This window comes from Triturus cristatus, chromosome 2_2 (genome assembly GCF_964204655.1).
Source record: "Triturus cristatus chromosome 2_2, aTriCri1.1, whole genome shotgun sequence".
In the NCBI taxonomy this organism is placed as follows: Eukaryota; Metazoa; Chordata; class Amphibia; order Caudata; family Salamandridae; genus Triturus; species Triturus cristatus.
Genome location: NC_140582.1, coordinates 1256887902 through 1256906953, shown reverse-complemented (window position 1 = coordinate 1256906953; position 19052 = coordinate 1256887902). Strand labels below are relative to the sequence as shown.

General features: G+C 54.3%; 1 protein-coding gene across 1 annotated transcript in view; it reads right to left on the bottom strand.

The window, feature by feature from the left end:
• The window catches only part of LOC146863548 (uncharacterized), a 550315-nt gene extending 548233 nt beyond the window's left edge, over positions 1–2082 (bottom strand). The window contains exon 1 of the mRNA XM_085643185.1: positions 1195–2082. Within this exon, the coding sequence (XP_085499311.1) occupies positions 1195–1218 (24 nt within the window). The 5' untranslated portion in view covers positions 1219–2082. The remainder of the gene's footprint in view (positions 1–1194) is intronic.
• Positions 2083–19052: the final 16970 nt, after the last annotated feature.

Below are 19052 nucleotides of genomic sequence, written 5' to 3'. Positions count from 1 at the left end.
CACTGAGACGCACACTGTGTATCCTGACACTCATCACACTGAGGCGCACACTGTGTATCCTGACACTCATCACACTGAGGCGCACACTGTGTATCCTGACACTCATCACACTGAGGCGCACACTGTGTATCCTGACACTCATCACACTGAGGTGCACACTGTGTATCCTGACCCTCATCACACTGAGGCGCACACTGTGTATCTTCAGGCATAGATCGCTCTGGTACTCATCACACTGAGGCGCACACTGTGTATCCTGACACTCATCACACTGAGGCGCACACTGTGTATCCTGACACTATCACACTGAGGCGCACACTGTGTATCCTGACACTCATCACACTGAGGCGCACACTGTGTATCCTGACCCTCATCACACTGAGGCGCACACTGTGTATCCTGTGTACTCATCACACTGAGACGCACACTGTGTTTCCTGACACTCATCACACTGAGATGCACACTGTGTATCCTGTGTACTCATCACACTGAGACGCACACTGTGTATCCTGTGTACTCATCACACTGAGGCGCACACTGTGTATCCTGACACTCATCACACTGAGGCGCACACTGTGTATCCTGACACTCATCACACTGAGGCGCACACTGTGTATCCTGTGTACTCATCACACTGAGGCGCACACTGTGTATCCTGACACTCATCACACTGAGGCGCACACTGTGTATCCTGACACTCATCACACTGAGGCGCACACTGTGTATCTTCAGGCATAGATCGCTCTGGTACTCATCACACTGAGGCGCACACTGTGTATCCTGACCCTCATCACACTGAGGCGCACACTGTGTATCCTGACACTCATCACACTGAGGCGCACACTGTGTATCCTGACACTCATCACACTGAGGCGCACACTGTGTATCCTGACCCTCATCACACTGAGGCGCACACTGTGTACACTGAGGCGCACACTGTGTATCCTGACCCTCATCACACTGAGGCGCACACTGTGTATCCTGACCCTCATCACACTGAGGCGCACACTGTGTATCCTGTGTTCTCATCCCACTGAGGCGCGCACTGTGTATCCTGACACTCATCACACTGAGGCGCACACTGTGTATCCTGTGTACTCATCACACTGAGGCGCGCACTGTGTATCCTGACACTCAGTGCTGTGATCCCCTCACACCTGCTCCCCCTCGGATTCGCTGCGCTGCGGTACTTACCACACTGAAGCCCAGGCTGCTCATGGTTAGGCGCTGTGGGGGCCGCGCTCCCTTGTATCTCTCCTCCCTTCGGCAGGCACTGCTGGTCGCGGGGTCATGGGAGGGGCGATGCCCCGGTCCTTCCTCCCCCCGAGGTGTAGGGGCAGCTTCCGCCGCTCTTCCAGGTAACAAGGTCGTACTTCGCCCTGCTGCTTGGGGTCGGGGGGGCTCTAGTCTCCCTCCCCGCTGGAGGGCGCTGCTCTCCCTCCTCCTTGGGGGGGGGGGGGGGGGTGCAGTTCTCTTGCTCTCCTCGGTGCCCGGACAGCCTGGGCCCCCCACAGACACTGCTCTTTTTACAGCCCTGCTATCTCTCTAAGTGAGATCTCCCCGCGTGCATTACATGCTGGACTACAGAGCTCGCCCCCTCCTCTCTCTGGAGGGCCCTGCTGTCCCTGGCGTGTGAGTGGCAGCGCTATATAAATGTATACTCCCGCTCTCCCCTCGAGGAGCACGGACAGTCTCTCAGGTATTCCTCTTGCCCCCTCCCGCCCCCAGCTCTAAACTGCAGGAGTAGCTCGTACCCTCCACGTACGCTTCTACCCTCCTCTCTAAGGAGGGCTAGGGTGTCCCTGCGGGGTGAGTGCTGGCGCTATAAAGAAGCACCGAGTCTGTGGTGCTCTCCTCTGATGCCTGGCTGCCCCTCCTCTCTGGATGGCTAGGGTCGCCCTGGGGGGTGAGTGCTGGCGCTGGTATCCACCTGTCAAGAAGCACCGAGTCTGTGGTGCTCTCCCTCCGATACCTGTTTTCCCTCCTCTCTCTGGATGGCTAGGGTCGCCCTGGGGGGTGAGTGCTGGCGCTATAAAGAAGCACTGAGTCTGTGGTGCTCTCCCTCTGAGTCCTGGCTGCCCCGCGGCGCTCTCCCTCCTTCTCAAAGAGCACTAACTGCCTCGCCCCTGCACACGCACCGCTGATCCTGGGCACATACACACGGGTCTCCAGGGAGACTGGCGGCGCATTAATGGACGTAACTCGAGCCCATCCCTGGCAGGGCATCAAACGAGCCGAGACGAGCAGCGGGGTCATGTGCACGAGGAATCTTAAGGTGAGAGAGGGGGGTCAGCACAGACTGGGGGTCCCACGCCACCTCCCCCCTGTGAGTGACCCCACACCGCCCCTGGTGTGACTCGCATACTTCCCCTCGTGTGACCACTATATGGTCTACACCGCACTGTGGCGACCCTCTGCAGACCCCACTCAATGTGACCGCACACCACCTCCGATCGTCTCACCACATGCCATCTACAACTCCCCTGACCTCCAGGCGGCCACCTCCCCTCATACAACCCCCCCCCCACACACACACACACCTACACTCATGTGACCTTCAGGCGGCCACCTCACCTCATACTACCCCCCACACACCTACCCTCATATGACCTCCACATGGCCATCTCACCTCATACTACCCCACACACACCTACCCTCATATGACCTCCACATGGCCATCTCACCTCATACTACCCCACACACACACCTACCCTCATATGACCTCCACATGGCCATCTCACCTCATAGTACCCCCCACACACACACACCTGCATTCATGTGACCTCCACACAGCGACTTCACCTCATACAACCCCCCACCCACACGCACACCTACACTCATGTGACCTCCATCTGGCCACTTCACCTCATACTACCCTCCCACACACACACCTACACTCATATGACCTCCACATGGCCAGCTCACCTCATACTACACCCCACACACATACCTACCCTCATATGACCTCCACACAGCCACCTCCGCTCATACTACCCCTCCACACACACACCTACACTCATGTGACCTCAACATGGCCACATCCCCTCATATAAACCCTACACACACTAACCTACACTCATGTGACCTCCACATGGCCACCCCCCTCATGCCACCCCCACACACACACCGACACTCATGTGACCTCTACACAGCCACCTCCCTCATATAAGCCCCATACACACCTCCCCTCTTGTGGCCTCCAGGCAGCCACCTCACCTCATATAACCCCCACACACACACACCTACACTATTGTGCCCTCCACATTGACACCTCACCTCATACTACCCCCACACACACACCTACCCTCATATGACCTCCACACAGCCACCTCCGCTCATACTACCCCCCCAAACACACCCACACTCATGAGACCTCCACATGGTCACATCCCCTCATATAACCCCTTCAAACACTCACTTACACTCATGTGACCTCCACATGGCCTCTCCCCTCATGCCACCCCCCACACACACAACTACACTCATGTGACCTCCACACAACCACCTCCCCTCATATAAGCCCCATACACACCTCCCCTCTTGTGACCTCCAGGCAGCCACCTCCCCTCATACTACGCCCTCACACACACAGACCTACACTATTGTGCCCTCCACATGGCCACCTCCCCTCATACTACCCCCAACACACACCTCCACTCATGTGACCTCCACAAGGCCACCTCCCCTCCTAGAAGCCCCATACACACCTCCCCTCTTGTGACCTCCACACAGCCACCTCACCTCTTACTACACCCACACACACATACCTACACTCATGTGACCTCCACATGGCCACCCCTCCTCATACAACACCCCCCCCACACACACCTCCACTAATGTGACCTCCAAAGGGCCACCTCCTCTCCTACTACCCACACACACACACCTAGACTCATATGACTTTAATACAACTTCCTCAACTCATTACCCCTACACACTTCCACTCAGCCACCTCGCCTTAAATTACTCCCTAATCTGCCGCACATTGGCACATGACCTCCCCATATCTGATACCTATACCACCCACCCAATCTCCTCTATCCCATTTACTGCATGTTTAGGAGAGTAGGTTCTGCACCTTATGTTGCCCCCACTTTGTTCCTAATGTTAACACTGGTTTCTGGCTATAGTCTGGCTCGGTCCCTGCTGAAGACAGGCAAAAGTTCATCCACCCAGCATCTCATAAAGGTACTTAAGCTGGATCATGTCACAGGGCCTAGTGGGCCTGATGGGAAAGACAGTGTGGGTGGGGCAGCAGGTGAGGGTGGGCCTGGGGGTAGCAATTCCCCTGACCCTACCTCTAATGCTGACCAGCCTGATGACAATGATCAGCATCTGGTGAACCCAGCTCCCCTGGATGAGGATGAGGAGGATGACAACAATGCTCCCCTCTTTGTTCCTCCAGGAAGAGTTGAAAACAGGGTTAGAAGGGATAGATCTCTCTCAAGGGGATCTGTCCAGTCTACCTCCTCTATAGGAACCTCTGTCTCTTCTCACTGAGGGAGGGAAACCTCCCAGGAGAGGAGAGAGAGACTGCTGAAGTATGAGCAAGACAAGTTCAACCTCAGAAAGCAACAGATGGTATAGCTGGGGAGTGGAAGGCTGCACGAGCCCCGTCCATGACAGTATGGAAGAATGGATTAGATTTTTGTATGGGACTGGAGCAGCCCGTCTTTGCGGCCAGGGGGTGCCCACGCAAACATTACAAGATCTGGAAAAGGTGGGCGGACTATCGAGGAATATGGTTAGAGCCGCCAGTGGAGGAGGAGACCCGTGCGTTGGGGTAGCTGCTAGTAGGGTCCAGTGGCCACGGAGGGGGTACGTGGGGGTACGAGCCATGAGGGTGGGATATATGGTTGGTGGGAGTGGGAGAGCAAAATTAGGCGGCAGGAGAGCGATCACAAGGGAGTTGGGGGAGGGAGAGGGGAGTTCAGGGAGGGGATAGTACATCATTCATGACATGCTCAGTGACATCACTCATGACATCACTGATGACTATAACTATAACGGGGGAATTTCAATGGTTTTGTACGAGTGAAAAGTCCAGCCAACTAGAACGCCCCTGAAACCTATGGTTTTTTCAGTGAATTTCTAAGGTTTTTCAAATGCTAATTTCTAACTATAACGTGTGTGAAACCTATGGTTTTTTCAGTGAATTTGCAAGGTTTTTAAAATGCTAATTCCTAAGTGTGAAACCTATATCTTCCATAAACTTAAAAACAGTTTTTTTTTCTTTTTTTAAAAGTTTTTCACCGTGCGCGCAGGTGCGCGCACCGTTTCCGTGTGCGCATGCGTGCGTGCTCTGTGTGCGCATGCGTAACGTGCTCCGTGTGCGCATGCGTACTTGCTCCGTGTGCGCATGTGTACGTGCTCCGTGTGCACATGCGTACGTGCTCCGTGTGCGCATGCGTGCGTGCTCTGTGTGCGCATGCGTACGTGCTCCGTGTGCGCATGCGTGCATGCGCGCGTGCTCCGTGCGCGCACGGCAAGTCGTGATTACGAAACAACACTTTTCATTGGTTCAAAGCAGTTTCAGTTCCAGAATCTTCCAACACCACACCCACTCCCCTCATTATTACTTCTTATTTCCTGGGAGAAGGAGCTGAACTGCTTTTCTTGCACCTGAAAATGGCAGAACAGGAGACTTCTTCAGGGAGTGAGGAGGAGACCTTTGTGCCCCCAAGGCAGAGGAAACAAAAGGACTCATTTATTTGGCAATTTTTTACTTTCCAGAGGGGGAGAAGAAGGTGAATGCTCCTAAAGTCACCTGCACTGTTTGTGGAGTGGTCTTATCTAGAGGAGAACCTAAAAAAAATACTCCTTTAGTATTTACTCCATGATAAGGCACTTTAAAGGAATGCATCCTGTGGCTTATGCTCGGGCTACAAGAGACAACCCTCCAGCAGCTCAGCCGAGCACATCATCTGCAGCCGCAGCTTCACCTGCTTCCCGACCTCTGGATATGCACCCTCTGTTCCAGAAGGTGCATATACGGTGCAATGTGTGCAATGCTGTTCTCTGTTATGGTGAGAGCAGCATTAACCTAATAGAGAACAAGATACAGAAGCACACATGCTCCACCCCCTAATTTTTTTCCTTTTTTTTTTTGTTCCTTGTGATCATTTTTTCTTTTTTTTTCTTTTTTGCTGCATTTTTTTTTTTTGCTGCTCGACAAAAAACAACAGTTCTTTTCAGAACTCATTTCACTTCTCCAAGAAGAGCTATATTCCTAATATACTGTGTTGTAATTTTTTTAATGATTTTTTCGCCACCGTGCGCGCACCCCGCGATTTTTTGAAAAAAAAATTAAAATGTTTTTTTCACCCTTCGGGGTCCTTCAGGGACCCCCTGACAAAGGCTAGGGGGTCAGGAACTCTCTACCCTGCCACCTTTTCACGTTCTCCACCTTTCTGTTTCACTGTCACACACAAAATGGCGGCCGACACTTCCTGATTTCGACCGATTCGAATGTTGACTGACATGAATCCACCAATCAGAATTACGCTCGCGCACGGCACCGTGCGCGCACGGTGCGCGCTTATAGATATTTATGTGCTCTTAACTGCAATTTTCTCAGGCACTACTGAACAGATTGACACCATATATCCAAAAGGCACATGCCTGACCTGAGGACTACCTCTTTGCCAAATTTCAAGTAATTCTGTTCAGCCGTTCGGGCTGTACCTTCGACTAAAGGTCCTATGGGAAAATGCATGGGGAAAACGCGTTTTGGGACCCCCATGTTTTTCTCAGCCCCGCTTGACGAATCACCCCGAGACTTTCAGGGTAGGAGCTGAGCGGAGCGCCCCATTAGTGTGTATGGGTGGCCTTGGAAAGAGGGGTGGTTACACTCATTTCCTTTGTCCAGTTCCGTGCCAGAGCAAGGGCAGGTAGCCCCTGCAACCAGTTTGAAGTGGACTATGCACAGTGACACCAAATGTGCCCCCAGTGCAGGACTTCAAAGCACCAGAGAGTGCTCCCGCCCAGCTCCAATACACATCTGCCTGTCTGGGGAGGTGGTTACAACCCCCTTCGACAGGAAACCTATTGTCAAGGCCTCCCCTGCCGGAGTTTCGGTCAGCAGAACAAGGCCAGACCCATGTCTGTGGCAGAGCCATCCATTTTGTGATGCCAGGGCTCAGGAAAGTCCTACCGGGTTTGACCAGTGTGAACATGTCTCTCCCTCTAGAAGGGTGGAATACTTCCCACCCCCACCAGAACTGGCCAGGGGGTAGTATTCCAAGATGTTTGACAGCAAACACGAAATTTTTTGATGCAGCCATTCCAAAGTTAGCATTTACCCGAGGTTATAATGCACTTAAGAGTATATGGTATGGCTGTATCACAGAACAGCCATAAGGAAGTATTTCCGAAAGCTGCAGAGGGGCTCAGCTCTTGCTTGGGCACCCTCTCACACAAAACCAAGCACTCTGCCTTCAGGATTGTCAAGGCCTGCCATAGGAGTGACTTATAGGTTTATATGTGTATATATATGTGGATATAGGTATCCTATTCCACTGTAAGGGGTGCAAGCGCACCCTTACCCAGGCTGCAGCAGCAGACCTGTGGTGCCATTTTGGAGTGCTTCCCAGGGGTGGCATAATACATGCTGCAGCCCCTGGTAGGCCTCTGAGGTACCTATGCCCTAGGTACATAGTATACCATATACTAGGGGCTTATAAGGCACTCCAGAATCCAATTAGATGTGTACCTAATGTACATGGAAATCATTTTAGAGATGAAGCAGCTAGGCTGTGGGCCTGATTAGCAGGGCCACAGCCAGACTGAGGTCAAAAAACAGTGAAACGCCAGCAAAAAGTGGGGGTACCCATGTGAAGTAGGTCCTACTCTCCTACAGACACCCAAAACGCTCAGACTCAAGACTGGGTAGACTTCGTTGATTGTGCTACTAAGGCTCTGGAAGGTTAGATACTTGGCAGCAAAGTGCATGACTTTTCAGGATTGTACAATTTGATTATGAGGGAGCAGATCCTTAGTAATTGTCAAAAACAGCTTTTACACTAGTACCTGGTGGAATCTGATCTGACCTCTCCCCAAGAATTGGGAAAGAAGGCAGACAAATGAGTCAGAACCAGGGTAAGGCCTAAGAATCAGGGGGGTGACCAGAAGAAGGATTCTATCAAGCCCCAAGAGAAAGGTGGGGACAAATCTAGAGATAAGTCCACTACAGGGCCCCAAAAGTCCTCTGCAGGGGGTGGGTCCCAAACTCCTTCCTCTCCTGAAAAGAAACCATATTGCCATGTCTGTAAAAAGCCTGGAAACTGGAAAACTGATCCCAGTTGCCCCAGGGTTGGCAATAAAGAAAATGTTCCACCAACTAACACTACCACCCCTCCTGGTACTACCAGTAGTAATCCCCCAGTTGGGAGTAATGCTCTCAAAAAGTGAGGTGCTTTTGCAAGTGGAACAGAGGTAGGCCCCAATTTAGGAAGGGCCTCCTCACCTGAATCCTCTGACTCTGATGGTGGCACGGGATTTGCGACTTTTACCATAGGTCCCAATGCATTGGGCAGGTACAGATTGGAGCCACTGATTAATGGTCAGAAAGCTGTGGCCTTCAGGGACACAGGGGCTAGTGTCACCATGGTGACAGGGAAACTAGTCCCCCCTCAGCAAATTTTACCTGAGTTTAAATACCAGGTGACCAACATTGATGGGATCGGAACAGATCACTCCATGGCTGTTAGACGGACCGGGAGGGTCGGCCGAGGACAAGGGGAGAGGTCTCCGGGGAGAGCCGTCTCCAGCGATCGTACAGATGAGTAACTTCCCCCCCACAGATATACACCACACAAGGATAGGATTTAACGTTCTTTATAAGCGATTTCTTAAGGTACGATGGAATGGTACAAGGAGGTCTGGACTCAGGGGTCCCCTCGATTCTAGTCTCTTGGTTTGGGAAAGGGGGTAGCGGGACAGTCTGGTTACCAATCTGGTAGCTGAGATGGTATGATGGATAGCTCACAATCCTCGAGCTCGATGTTCTAGCTTTGGACGGGCCGCGGCAGCGCCAGCAGGTCCCGGTGAAGGTGGTCGTTACACAGTCCGCGGCAGCGCCAGCAGGTCCCGATGAAGGTGGTCGTTACACGGTCCGCGGCAGCGCCAGCAGGTCCCGATGAAGGTGGTCGTTACAACGGTCCGCGGCAGCGCCAGCAGGTCCCGACGAGGATGGAGGATGTAGAAGGCCGCGGCAGCGCCAGCAGGCAGGACGATAGTTCACAAGGCAGGGCTACGGCAGCGCCGGTAGTCCGTCAAGGCTGAGTTCTTCTCGGTGTCTCTCGACTCCAGGATACAACTGCCTTCCTGCTCTGGAGCTGCCCTAGTTATAGGTCTGGCGCCCTTTGATGTCCGGACCCTCGCACTTGGAGGTCGGAAGGTCCGGGATGAGGGAGTCCAGACACCCAGCAGGGCGGTGGAGCCAGCGCCCGGGGGAGCTGGAGGGCGATCGGCACCTGGCGGGGGAGAGCCATCGACACTTCTTTCTCCCATTGACCTGCCAAGTGGTCCGTTCACCTCCTGGGTGGATGGTGGTGCCGGGATGTCGGGGCCTGGCCAGGCCCAGGGTTAGGGTCGAGCTGAGGCCACGCGGCCTCGTGGTGCAGTGTCCAAGATGGCGGCTGGTCCGGCCGGGGGAGCCGGTAGTGGTTTGGCCCCATGATACATGGATGTCCGGGGGCAGGAGTTCCGTCGGGAGACGGGGTGCGGGTTGTTCTTGTGGGTAACACCTGGAGGGCCGGGGCTTGGGCCCTGTCATGCGGGGAGGGAGCAAGCCCTTCATGTGGCCTGTCCAACATGCGTCCCCCCCAGCTGAAGGCGGGGAGAGTCACCCATCCTCTTGGGGACTCTCCTCGTCGAGGCGGAAAAAGCGTGACAGGCCATCTGCGTTGGCGTGGTCTTGGCCCGGTCGATGTTCCACAGTGAAGTCCATCCCCTGCAGGGAGATGGACCAGCGCAATAGTTTGGGGTTTTCCCCCCGCATCTGCATTAGCCACTGCAGGGGTCGATGATCGGTTTGCACCCGGAAGTGGGTACCGAAGAGATAGGGCCGGAGCTTTTTGAGGGCCCACACCACTGCGAAGGCCTCCCTCTCGATTGTGCTCCAGCGCTGTTCTCGGGCCAGGAGGCGTCTGCTGATGAAGGCCACCGGCTGGTCAAGACCCTCGGGGTTCAGCTGGGAGAGAACCGCCCCGATGACGTGGTCGGAGGCGTCCGTTTGCACAATGAATTCCCGACTGTAATCGGGGGCCTGGAGCACAGGGGCAGTGCACAGGGCGGCTTTCAGCTTCTCGAAGGCCGCTTGACAGTCGGGGGTCCAGTTAATCTTCTTCGGGTGGTTCTTGGACGTGAGACCCGTGAGGGGCCCCACAATGCTGCCATAGTCCCTCACGAGCCGCCGGTAGTAGCCGGTGAGCCCCAAGAAGGCTCGGACCTCGGTCTGCGTGACTGGGGGCTGCCAGGACTGGATGGCAGCGATTTTGAGTTGCAGAGGGGCCACCAGACCGCTTCCCACCTGGTGTCCGAGGTAGGTCACGGATCCCTGACCAATTTGGCACTTGCCGGCCTTGATTGTGAGGCCGGCCCGCTGGAGGGCCTGCAGGACCTCTCGGAGGTGGTGGAGGTGGTCGGACCAGTGGCGGCTGTACACAGCGATATCGCCCAGGTAGGCGGCGCTGAACTCCTCGAGCCCCGCCAAGACCTGGTTCACTAGTCGCTGAAAAGTAGCTGGGGCATTCTTCATGCCGAAGGGCATGACCTTGAAGTGGTAGTGGCCATCGGGGGTAGAAAAGGCGGACCGTTCTTGGGCCCGGGGTGTGAGACCGATCTGCCAGTAGCCCGCTGTCAGGTCGAAGATGCTGAGGTAGCGGGCAGCCCCCATGCGGTCGATCAATTCATCCGCTCGGGGGATGGGATGAGCGTCGGTCCTGGTGACAGCATTCAAGCCCCGATAGTCGACGCAGAATCGGAGTTCAGGAGTGGTGCCGGGGGCAGCAGCTTTGGGGACCAGCACGACCGGGCTGGCCCAGGGGCTGTCCGAGGGCTCGATGACCCAGAGCGTGAGCATTTTGGATACTTCCTCTTGGATGCAGGCCCGCACCCGATCTGGTACGCGGTATGCCCGGTGTCTGATAGGGGGACTGTCCCCAGTGTCCACGTCGTGCAAGCACCAGGGGGTGACCCCTGGGGTGAGGGAAAACAAAGTAGCAAACTGCAGCAGGAGGTCCCGGCAGCCTTGGCGCTGCTCTGGGGTGAGGGCCTCGGAGAGCCGGACCCCGTCCACGGAACCATCTTTCTCCTGAGTCTTCAGGAGATCAGGGAGAGGCTCGGAGTCTTCTTCTGCCCCACTGTCTGTAGCCATCAGGAGGCTGAGTTCCGAGCGCACAAAGTGGGGTTTGAGTCTGTTGGTGTGGAGGACCCGGAGGGGGTTCCGGGGAGACTCCATATCGATGAGATAGGTGACTGGGCTCTTGCGTTCGACCACTTTGAAGGGCCCCGTCCACTTGTCCTGCAAGGCACATGGTTCGGTGGGGGACATCACCCACACTTGTTGACCAGGTTCGAATTCGACGGAGGAGGCATTTTGATCGTACCATTTTTTCATGTCCTCCTGACTGGCCTCAAGATTCGCTTTTGCCATTTCCCTGAATCGCCGGGTCTGATTGCGTAGTGTCAGGAGGTACTTGAAGACGTCTGGAGGGGTCTTTAGGGGGGCCATCTCCCAACCTTCTTTGACTAGGCTGAGGGGCCCTCGCACAGGGTGCCCGTACAAGAGTTCGAAAGGGCTAAAACCGAGGGACTTCTGGGGAACTTCTCGATAGGCGAAGAGGAGGCACGGAAGTAGTACATCCCACTGGCGACGGAGGGGCTCTTCCAATCCCCCAATCATTCCCTTGAGCGTGCGGTTGAATCGCTCAACTAGTCCGTTTCCTTGAGGATGATAGGGTGTTCGTGAATCGGTAGGTGACCCCGCACTGTTGCCAGAGGGACTTCATATATTTCGAAATAAAGTTTGTGCCTCGGTCGCTGACGACTTCTCGGGGGAAGCCCACCCGGGAGAAGATCCCCATTAAGGCCCGGCCGACCACCGGAGCTGTTACAGTTCGCAGGGGCACCGCCTCGGGGTAGCGGGTGGCGTGGTCCACCAGTACCAGGATGAACCGATGTCCTTGTGTTGTGCGGGGGTCCAGGGGCCCCACAATGTCTATTCCCACCCTCTTGAACGGGGTGGTGACAACTGGGAAGGGTTGCAGAGGTGCTTTGAGTTTGCGGCCGCTCTTCCCGCTGGCCTGGCACGTGGGGCAGGACCGGCAGTGGTTGAGGACGTCATTTCGCATCCTCGGCCAGAAAAAGTGGGTCACCAGGCGACTGTAGGTTTTGTCCTGGCCCAGGTGTCCAGCCAGAGGGACATCGTGGGCCAAATTTAACAGGAAGTCTCTGAAACGGAGGGGCACCACCAGCACTCGACTGGCCCCTAACTCCGCGATTCTCTGTTCACTGTATAACAGGTCGTTATCCCAATAGACCCAATGGGCTCCGGTGGTGTCCCCTGCGCTCTGGGCGATGGCTTGCTGGCGGAGTCCCTCGAGGGAGGGACAGGTCTTCTGCTATTGGCGGAACTGTTCCTGGGTGGGCCCCCCTTCTTGACGCCACTGAGCCAGGTCGGGAAGGTCCTGGGGCTGGGCGACCCCTTCGGGGGTTTGCTCTGGGGGGTCGGTATAGTCGGTGTCCTCTACTGGAGCGATCGGGGGAGGAGGTGCAGGCCATTCTGGTTCTTCTGGTCGGGGGATGGCACGGGCGGCCATGGACCGGGTGGTTACGCACGCCCAGTCCGGGAGGCCCAGCATCCCCAGGTGCTCTCTTCTTTCGACGGCGGTCCACGGGGAACTCTCAAGATCATTCCCCAGGAGACAGTCCACGGGGGCATCATCCCGGACCCTCACCTTCAACATGCCGGAGACCCCTCCCCATTCGAAGGGGACGCAGGCCATCCGACATAGACTCTCTGAATTGTCGGCTGAGCGGACGGGGCAGAGAATGTTCGGCAGGATCTGCTCTGGTTTTACCAGGTGACAGCGGACGGCCGTCACACTGGCCCCTGTGTCACGTAGGGCTTCGGCCCGGCGCCCATTAATGTTCACTCACTGGCTATATTTTCTGGTGTTGGCGGGTAGGGGGGCCCGCGGGACCATGTCTTTTCCCCCTAGGCACGCTAGAACCATGGCGGCCGGTTCCCACTCTTGTTGTGCCTGCTCGTATTCTTCTTGTTCTTCGGAGATTTGTTCTCCCCCCAGGGCGGCGGCAGCTACCTGGCGGGGTTTTGGAGTTTGGTTCTGTGGACAGTTCGGGTCATTGGCGTAGTGGCCGACTCGCTGGCATCGGTGACACGTGACGTTGGCTCGGAACCCCGGGCGCATCGGGGGGTTCCCCCGGCTGGCCGGGGGCGGGGTGCTGGCAGTGGGAGCGGCCGGGACGGTGTCTCTCCCTCGCCCCTGGCCTCCTCCTCCTCCTCGGGGACGGTGCTGACCTTGGTCGTTCCGGTTCTGCTCGTGTGGCCCTCTCCGGCCCACTCGGGTGCTTTCCCACCGGTCAGCTTCGGCGGCGAGTTGCCGTGGGTCAGTCAATTTACTGTCGAGGAGGTGCTGCCTGAGCTCGACGAAGCAGTTGTTAGATAGGTGCTCCCACACCATGAGATTAAAAAGTTGCTCGTAGGTCGTTACGTGGCTTCCCTTGATCCAACCCTCGAAGGCTCGGCTGAAATAGTTGACATATTCCACCCAAGTTGTACCCGGGATCCGGGTGCAGTCCCGAAACCTCTGGCGGTACATTTCGGGTGTGAGCCCATATCGGGTGAGGAGGGCAGCCTTCATGTGGTCATAGGATGACATCTGATGGTCTGGGAGCTGTAGCAGGGCATCGCGGCCTTCGTTGACGAACCTCCCCCATAGGCCGGCTCCCCAGTCACTTCGATCGATCCGGTGGGAGGTCATGGCGATCTCGTAGGCCTTGAACCACTGTTGTATGTCGTCCTCTCGGACATACTCTCGGACGACATCCTTGGGGATGTGGACTTTCTTTTCTGTCGCTCCCGGGGTGCGTGGTCGCTCGGGCACCTCCGGTTCTTTGTTCTGCTTCCGTAGTTCTATTTCTGCCAGTTTGCGCTCGTGTTCGTATGCTAATCTTTTTTCTTCGAGCTCTCTCTGCCTCTGATTTTCTTCCCGTTCTTCTCGGAGCCGCAGATGTTCTAGGTTCAGTTTTTGCTCGGCTAATTTTAGTTCACCGTCCATTTTGAGTCGTGCCATTTCTAACTCATGTAGTCTGTTTTTTTCTCTTTCTTGGATCTCTTCCTGCGAGAGGCCCGCTCCTCGCTCCTCGGGAGCCGTGGCGTTCCTCTCTGATGCTGCGACGTTTCGGTCTGGGGATCTGGCGACCCCGGTTTCTTCCCACGACTCAATGGCGTGCTTAAAATCGTCTTTGGTACTCAGGCCGGTGGTAGCAATGCCTAGTTCCATGCAGAATTGTTTCAATTCACGATGGCTGTACTCTTCCAATTTATCCATCTGGAATTTCTCGGTGGATCCGCTCTCTTTGGTTGACATTGTGGTTTTGTCGTGGGGTGAGCTACTCTCTGTACGATTACGCGTTGATTCGGATCGCGCCGCTGGCCACCAATGTTAGACGGACCGGGAGGGTCGGCCGAGGACAAGGGGAGAGGTCTCCGGGGAGAGCCGTCTCCAGCGATCGTACAGATGAGTAACTTCCCCCCCACAGATATACACCACACAAGGATAGGATTTAACGTTCTTTATAAGCGATTTCTTAAGGTACGATGGAATGGTACAAGGAGGTCTGGACTCAGGGGTCCCCTCGATTCTAGTCTCTTGGTTTGGGAAAGGGGGTAGCGGGACAGTCTGGTTACCAATCTGGTAGCTGAGATGGTATGATGGATAGCTCACAATCCTCGAGCTCGATGTTCTAGCTTTGGACGGGCCGCGGCAGCGCCAGCAGGTCCCGGTGAAGGTGGTCGTTACACGGTCCGCGGCAGCGCCAGCAGGTCCCGATGAAGGTGGTCGTTACAACGGTCCGCGGCAGCGCCAGCAGGTCCCGACGAGGATGGAGGATGTAGAAGGCCGCGGCAGCGCCAGCAGGCAGGACGATAGTTCACAAGGCAGGGCTACGGCAGCGCCGGTAGTCCGTCAAGGCTGAGTTCTTCTCGGTGTCTCCCCAACTGCCTTCCTGCTCTGGAGTTGCCCTAGTTATAGGTCTGGCGCCCTTTGATGTCCGGACCCTCGCACTTGGAGGTCGGAAGGTCCGGGATGAGGGAGTCCAGACACCCAGCAGGGGGGTGGAGCCAGCGCCCGGGGGAGCTGGAGGGCGATCAGCACCTGGCGGGGGAGAGCCATCGACACTTCTTTCTCCCATTGACCTGCCAAGTGGTCCGTTCACCTCCTGGGTGGATGGTGGTGCCGGGATGTCGGGGCCTGGCCAGGCCCAGGGTTAGGGTCGAGCTGAGGCCACGCGGCCTCGTGGTGCAGTGTCCAAGATGGCGGCTGGTCCGGCCGGGGGAGCCGGTAGTGGTTTGGCCCCATGATACATGGATGTCCGGGGGCAGGAGTTCCGTCGGGAGACGGGGTGCGGGTTGTTCTTGTGGGTAACACCTGGAGGGCCGGGGCTTGGGCCCTGTCATGCGGGGAGGGAGCAAGCCCTTCATGTGGCCTGTCCAACAATGGCCATAGTCAATCTCAGCTGGGGAGGGGTCACAGGCCCAAAAAGAGTGGCAGTGTCCCCAAACTTGCCTGTAGATTGCCTGATGGGCAATGATCTGGAAATTTCAGCCTGGGCTGAAGTTGAACACCAAACTCGTCTAAGAATGCTGGGCATCCCTGAAAGAGTTAGGGGTGCTGTGATGGCCACAGCCCAAACCCAGAAAATGTTTGGAGTGGTGGAGCCTGAAATAATGGCCCACTCTCCTCTACAAGAGAGCACAAGGGTTGAAGAAAAGTCTTCTTCCCCCCAGACAATAGGTAAGGGCCAGCCTCCTCAGGGAGCTGATCTTACCCCTTGTGAAGGAACTGCCCCAGAGGTAGTCAGGCCTGTCCTGGCAACACCCCTGATGGCAGGGGACCCTTCCAAGGTGGTACCCAGTCTGGAGCAGGTAACCTGCCCCTCTCTACCCTGCCTCAGTCAGCCTAGGGCTGCAGAGGTCAGGAAGGACAGTGGACTCCACAGGGTCCCCTGTCCAGAGGAACCCCCCATCAGCAGATTAGGGGGTCCCAGGCTAGTAGCCCTGCCAGGTGAGAATTCCTCAATACACTGAGGGATCCCCATTACTATTGTGTAGGGCCCCCCCCCCCCAGCAGGACTCTATTGGGCAAGTGCAAACATGGGACCCAAAGGTTCCCAACCTGCCCAGACCCTCCAGTGTTCCACCCAAAGGAACCCAACCCCCAGCTGTAGGCAGCCAAAGGTTGACCCTTAGAGCAAAGTTCAACTCAGTCATGGAAAGTAAGGCATCCATGGTGACAAGTGATCTGAGGAAGCTGAGGCCAACTTTATTAGGGCCTCACTTCTCTACTCAGACACCTCACCAGCCATCTACTTTGCCAAAACACACCACAGGTAGTAATTCCCCATGGTGGAGATCCTCTAATGCCCTTAGGGTGAGGAATAGCTTAGTGGACCATAAGACAGGTGGCAACCATGCTAGTGCAGGTGCTTCCTTATATGGCCACTTTGTCAATAAAGGCTCAACTGGCCAAGGTAAGCCTTATCTCCTTTCATTTGGGGGGGGTTATGTAGGAAGGTGGATTCCGACTATATGGTTGCCCCTACTTTTTTCCTGGTGTTTTGCTGGTTTATGACTTAGTTGGACTGGGATCCTGCTATTCAGGGTCCCAGTTTATCTGCTTTCTCTGTAAAATGGTTTCTGTTAGACCTGGCACATTGGCCTGGGTCTCCCTTCCATTTTTCGCTGTTGCCTCATATGTTTTGCTGGTGTTAGTTGCTCAGGGCACTGTGCCACTGCTGTCCAGTGCCACAGTGCAAGTGCTCCCTATTGTGAATTGATGTATGATTTGTGATTCCATGATTGGTTGGTTTGGTTTACTTGTCAGACCCTAGTACAGTGCACCAGGAGTGCCCAGGGCTTGTAAATCCAAATACTGCTGGTGGGCTTGCAGCACTGGTTGTGCCACCCACAGAAGCAGCCTGTAAACATGTGTCTAAGGTCTGCCATTGCAGAGCCTGCGTGCAGTCTGGTACTGTCATGCTGACTAGGCAAGTGCCCCCACTTGCCAGTCCCTAAACCTTCCATTTTCTTCATATCAGACACCCCTATGGTAGGCCCAAGGGCAGGGTGCATTGTAAGGATAAGGTAGGACATGCCCTGGTGTGTGTGGCATGTTCTAATAGTGAATTACAGCCATTTTCGTTTTTCATTATTGCAAGGCTACCTGTTCTCCATAGGCCAGAAAGGGCAGTTTGGTTATTACATTCTATAATCCTAACTGACTCAGGGAACATGGTAGAAATTTGAGTTTAGTATGCCTGAACTCAGGATGATAAAATACATCTTTTAGTGAAGTTGGTTTTAACATTCTGTGTTTGAAAATGCCACTTTTAGAAAGTTTTATTCCTGGGCGGAGGTATACGCACACAAGCGGTCGTATTCGAAACCCGGTAATGCCTCATCTGAAGAGAGCGTAGCATCTATTAGCGACACTCGCTTAACAAGACCCCCTGTACCAACCCCCGTTGATTTAGCAACTACAGAAGCACCATCTACCTCAAGCACTAAGGTCTCTTTTTTGGAGATCAGTCCAGCTGCCAACAATCCACCATCAGGCCAACCAACTCTCGAGCCAGGCACATCAAAATCCGCAGAGGTAGTGGAAAACACAAAACAAACCAGCTCAGGCAGGAGGCAGAAAAAACATTAGTAGTTAACATTTCCTCTATTTCATTATCACAAACACAAACTGCAGTATTAAACAAAGGGACATCTTGTGTCCCAATGTTTCACACCACACCATTTCAGATGGAAATAGAACTGTACAAGTTCATGAGAAAACTAAGACTGCGATATTTTTTCTCTAATCTAAGCCTTACTAACTCAGTTTCCACGGACAAGGAATACACTGTGTTTAAAGCTAAAAGTACCTTTATCTCCCCTAATCTCACACAAGGTTCTTGATACCTTTGAGGCGCTAGTGAAACAGGATCTTTCTCACCTAAATACCCTAAAAAACACCAGAATTTGAATTTCAACGACAGAAGAGCACTCAAAAGCTTGAGAGCTAATGAGTCATTAGTATTCCTCCCAGCAGATAAAGGGGGTGCCTTAGTTGTAATGGATCTGGGTTTTTACGAAACCAAAGGGAACGAGATGTTGTCTGATGAATTCACTTATTTGGCAGGATCCCACCACAGAATTTCAAGCTATCCTCACAGACATACTCACTCATGCTAAAGACATGGGGTGGAATAATTCCAAAACACTGGATTTTTTGTATATGAAGTTTCCACGAAGACCATTCATATACATGTTACCAAAAATTCATAAGTTTCTTCATAATCCCCCATTTCGACCCATTGTCTCAGGGTGCAATTCCATACATGAACCATTGGGCCAATACTTAGATAAATTCTTGCAACCATTTGCGCAAGCAGGACCCACTTATGTACAGGGCCCGACCCATTTTTTAAAAATTATTAGACAATCTCATTTTACCTTCTGATGAAGAAATATGGCTAACCACAGTGTACGTAGTATCTTTATACACCTCGATCCCCCATGCTGAAGGTATCGAAGCTATTGAATGGGCCCTGCTCCAGCAAATAAAGTTTTTCTCCTTGAATTGCTTCAGTTCTGTCTTTTCAGTAGTTATTTTAAGTGGAAAGACAGATACTTTCTCCAAACAAATGGTGCATCAATGGGTTTTGCGGGGGATCCCAGCTACGCTAATATCTTCATGATGAAGTTTGAACAAGAAAATATTTTGAATTATACTTCCTGGACCAACCATCTTATTATATAC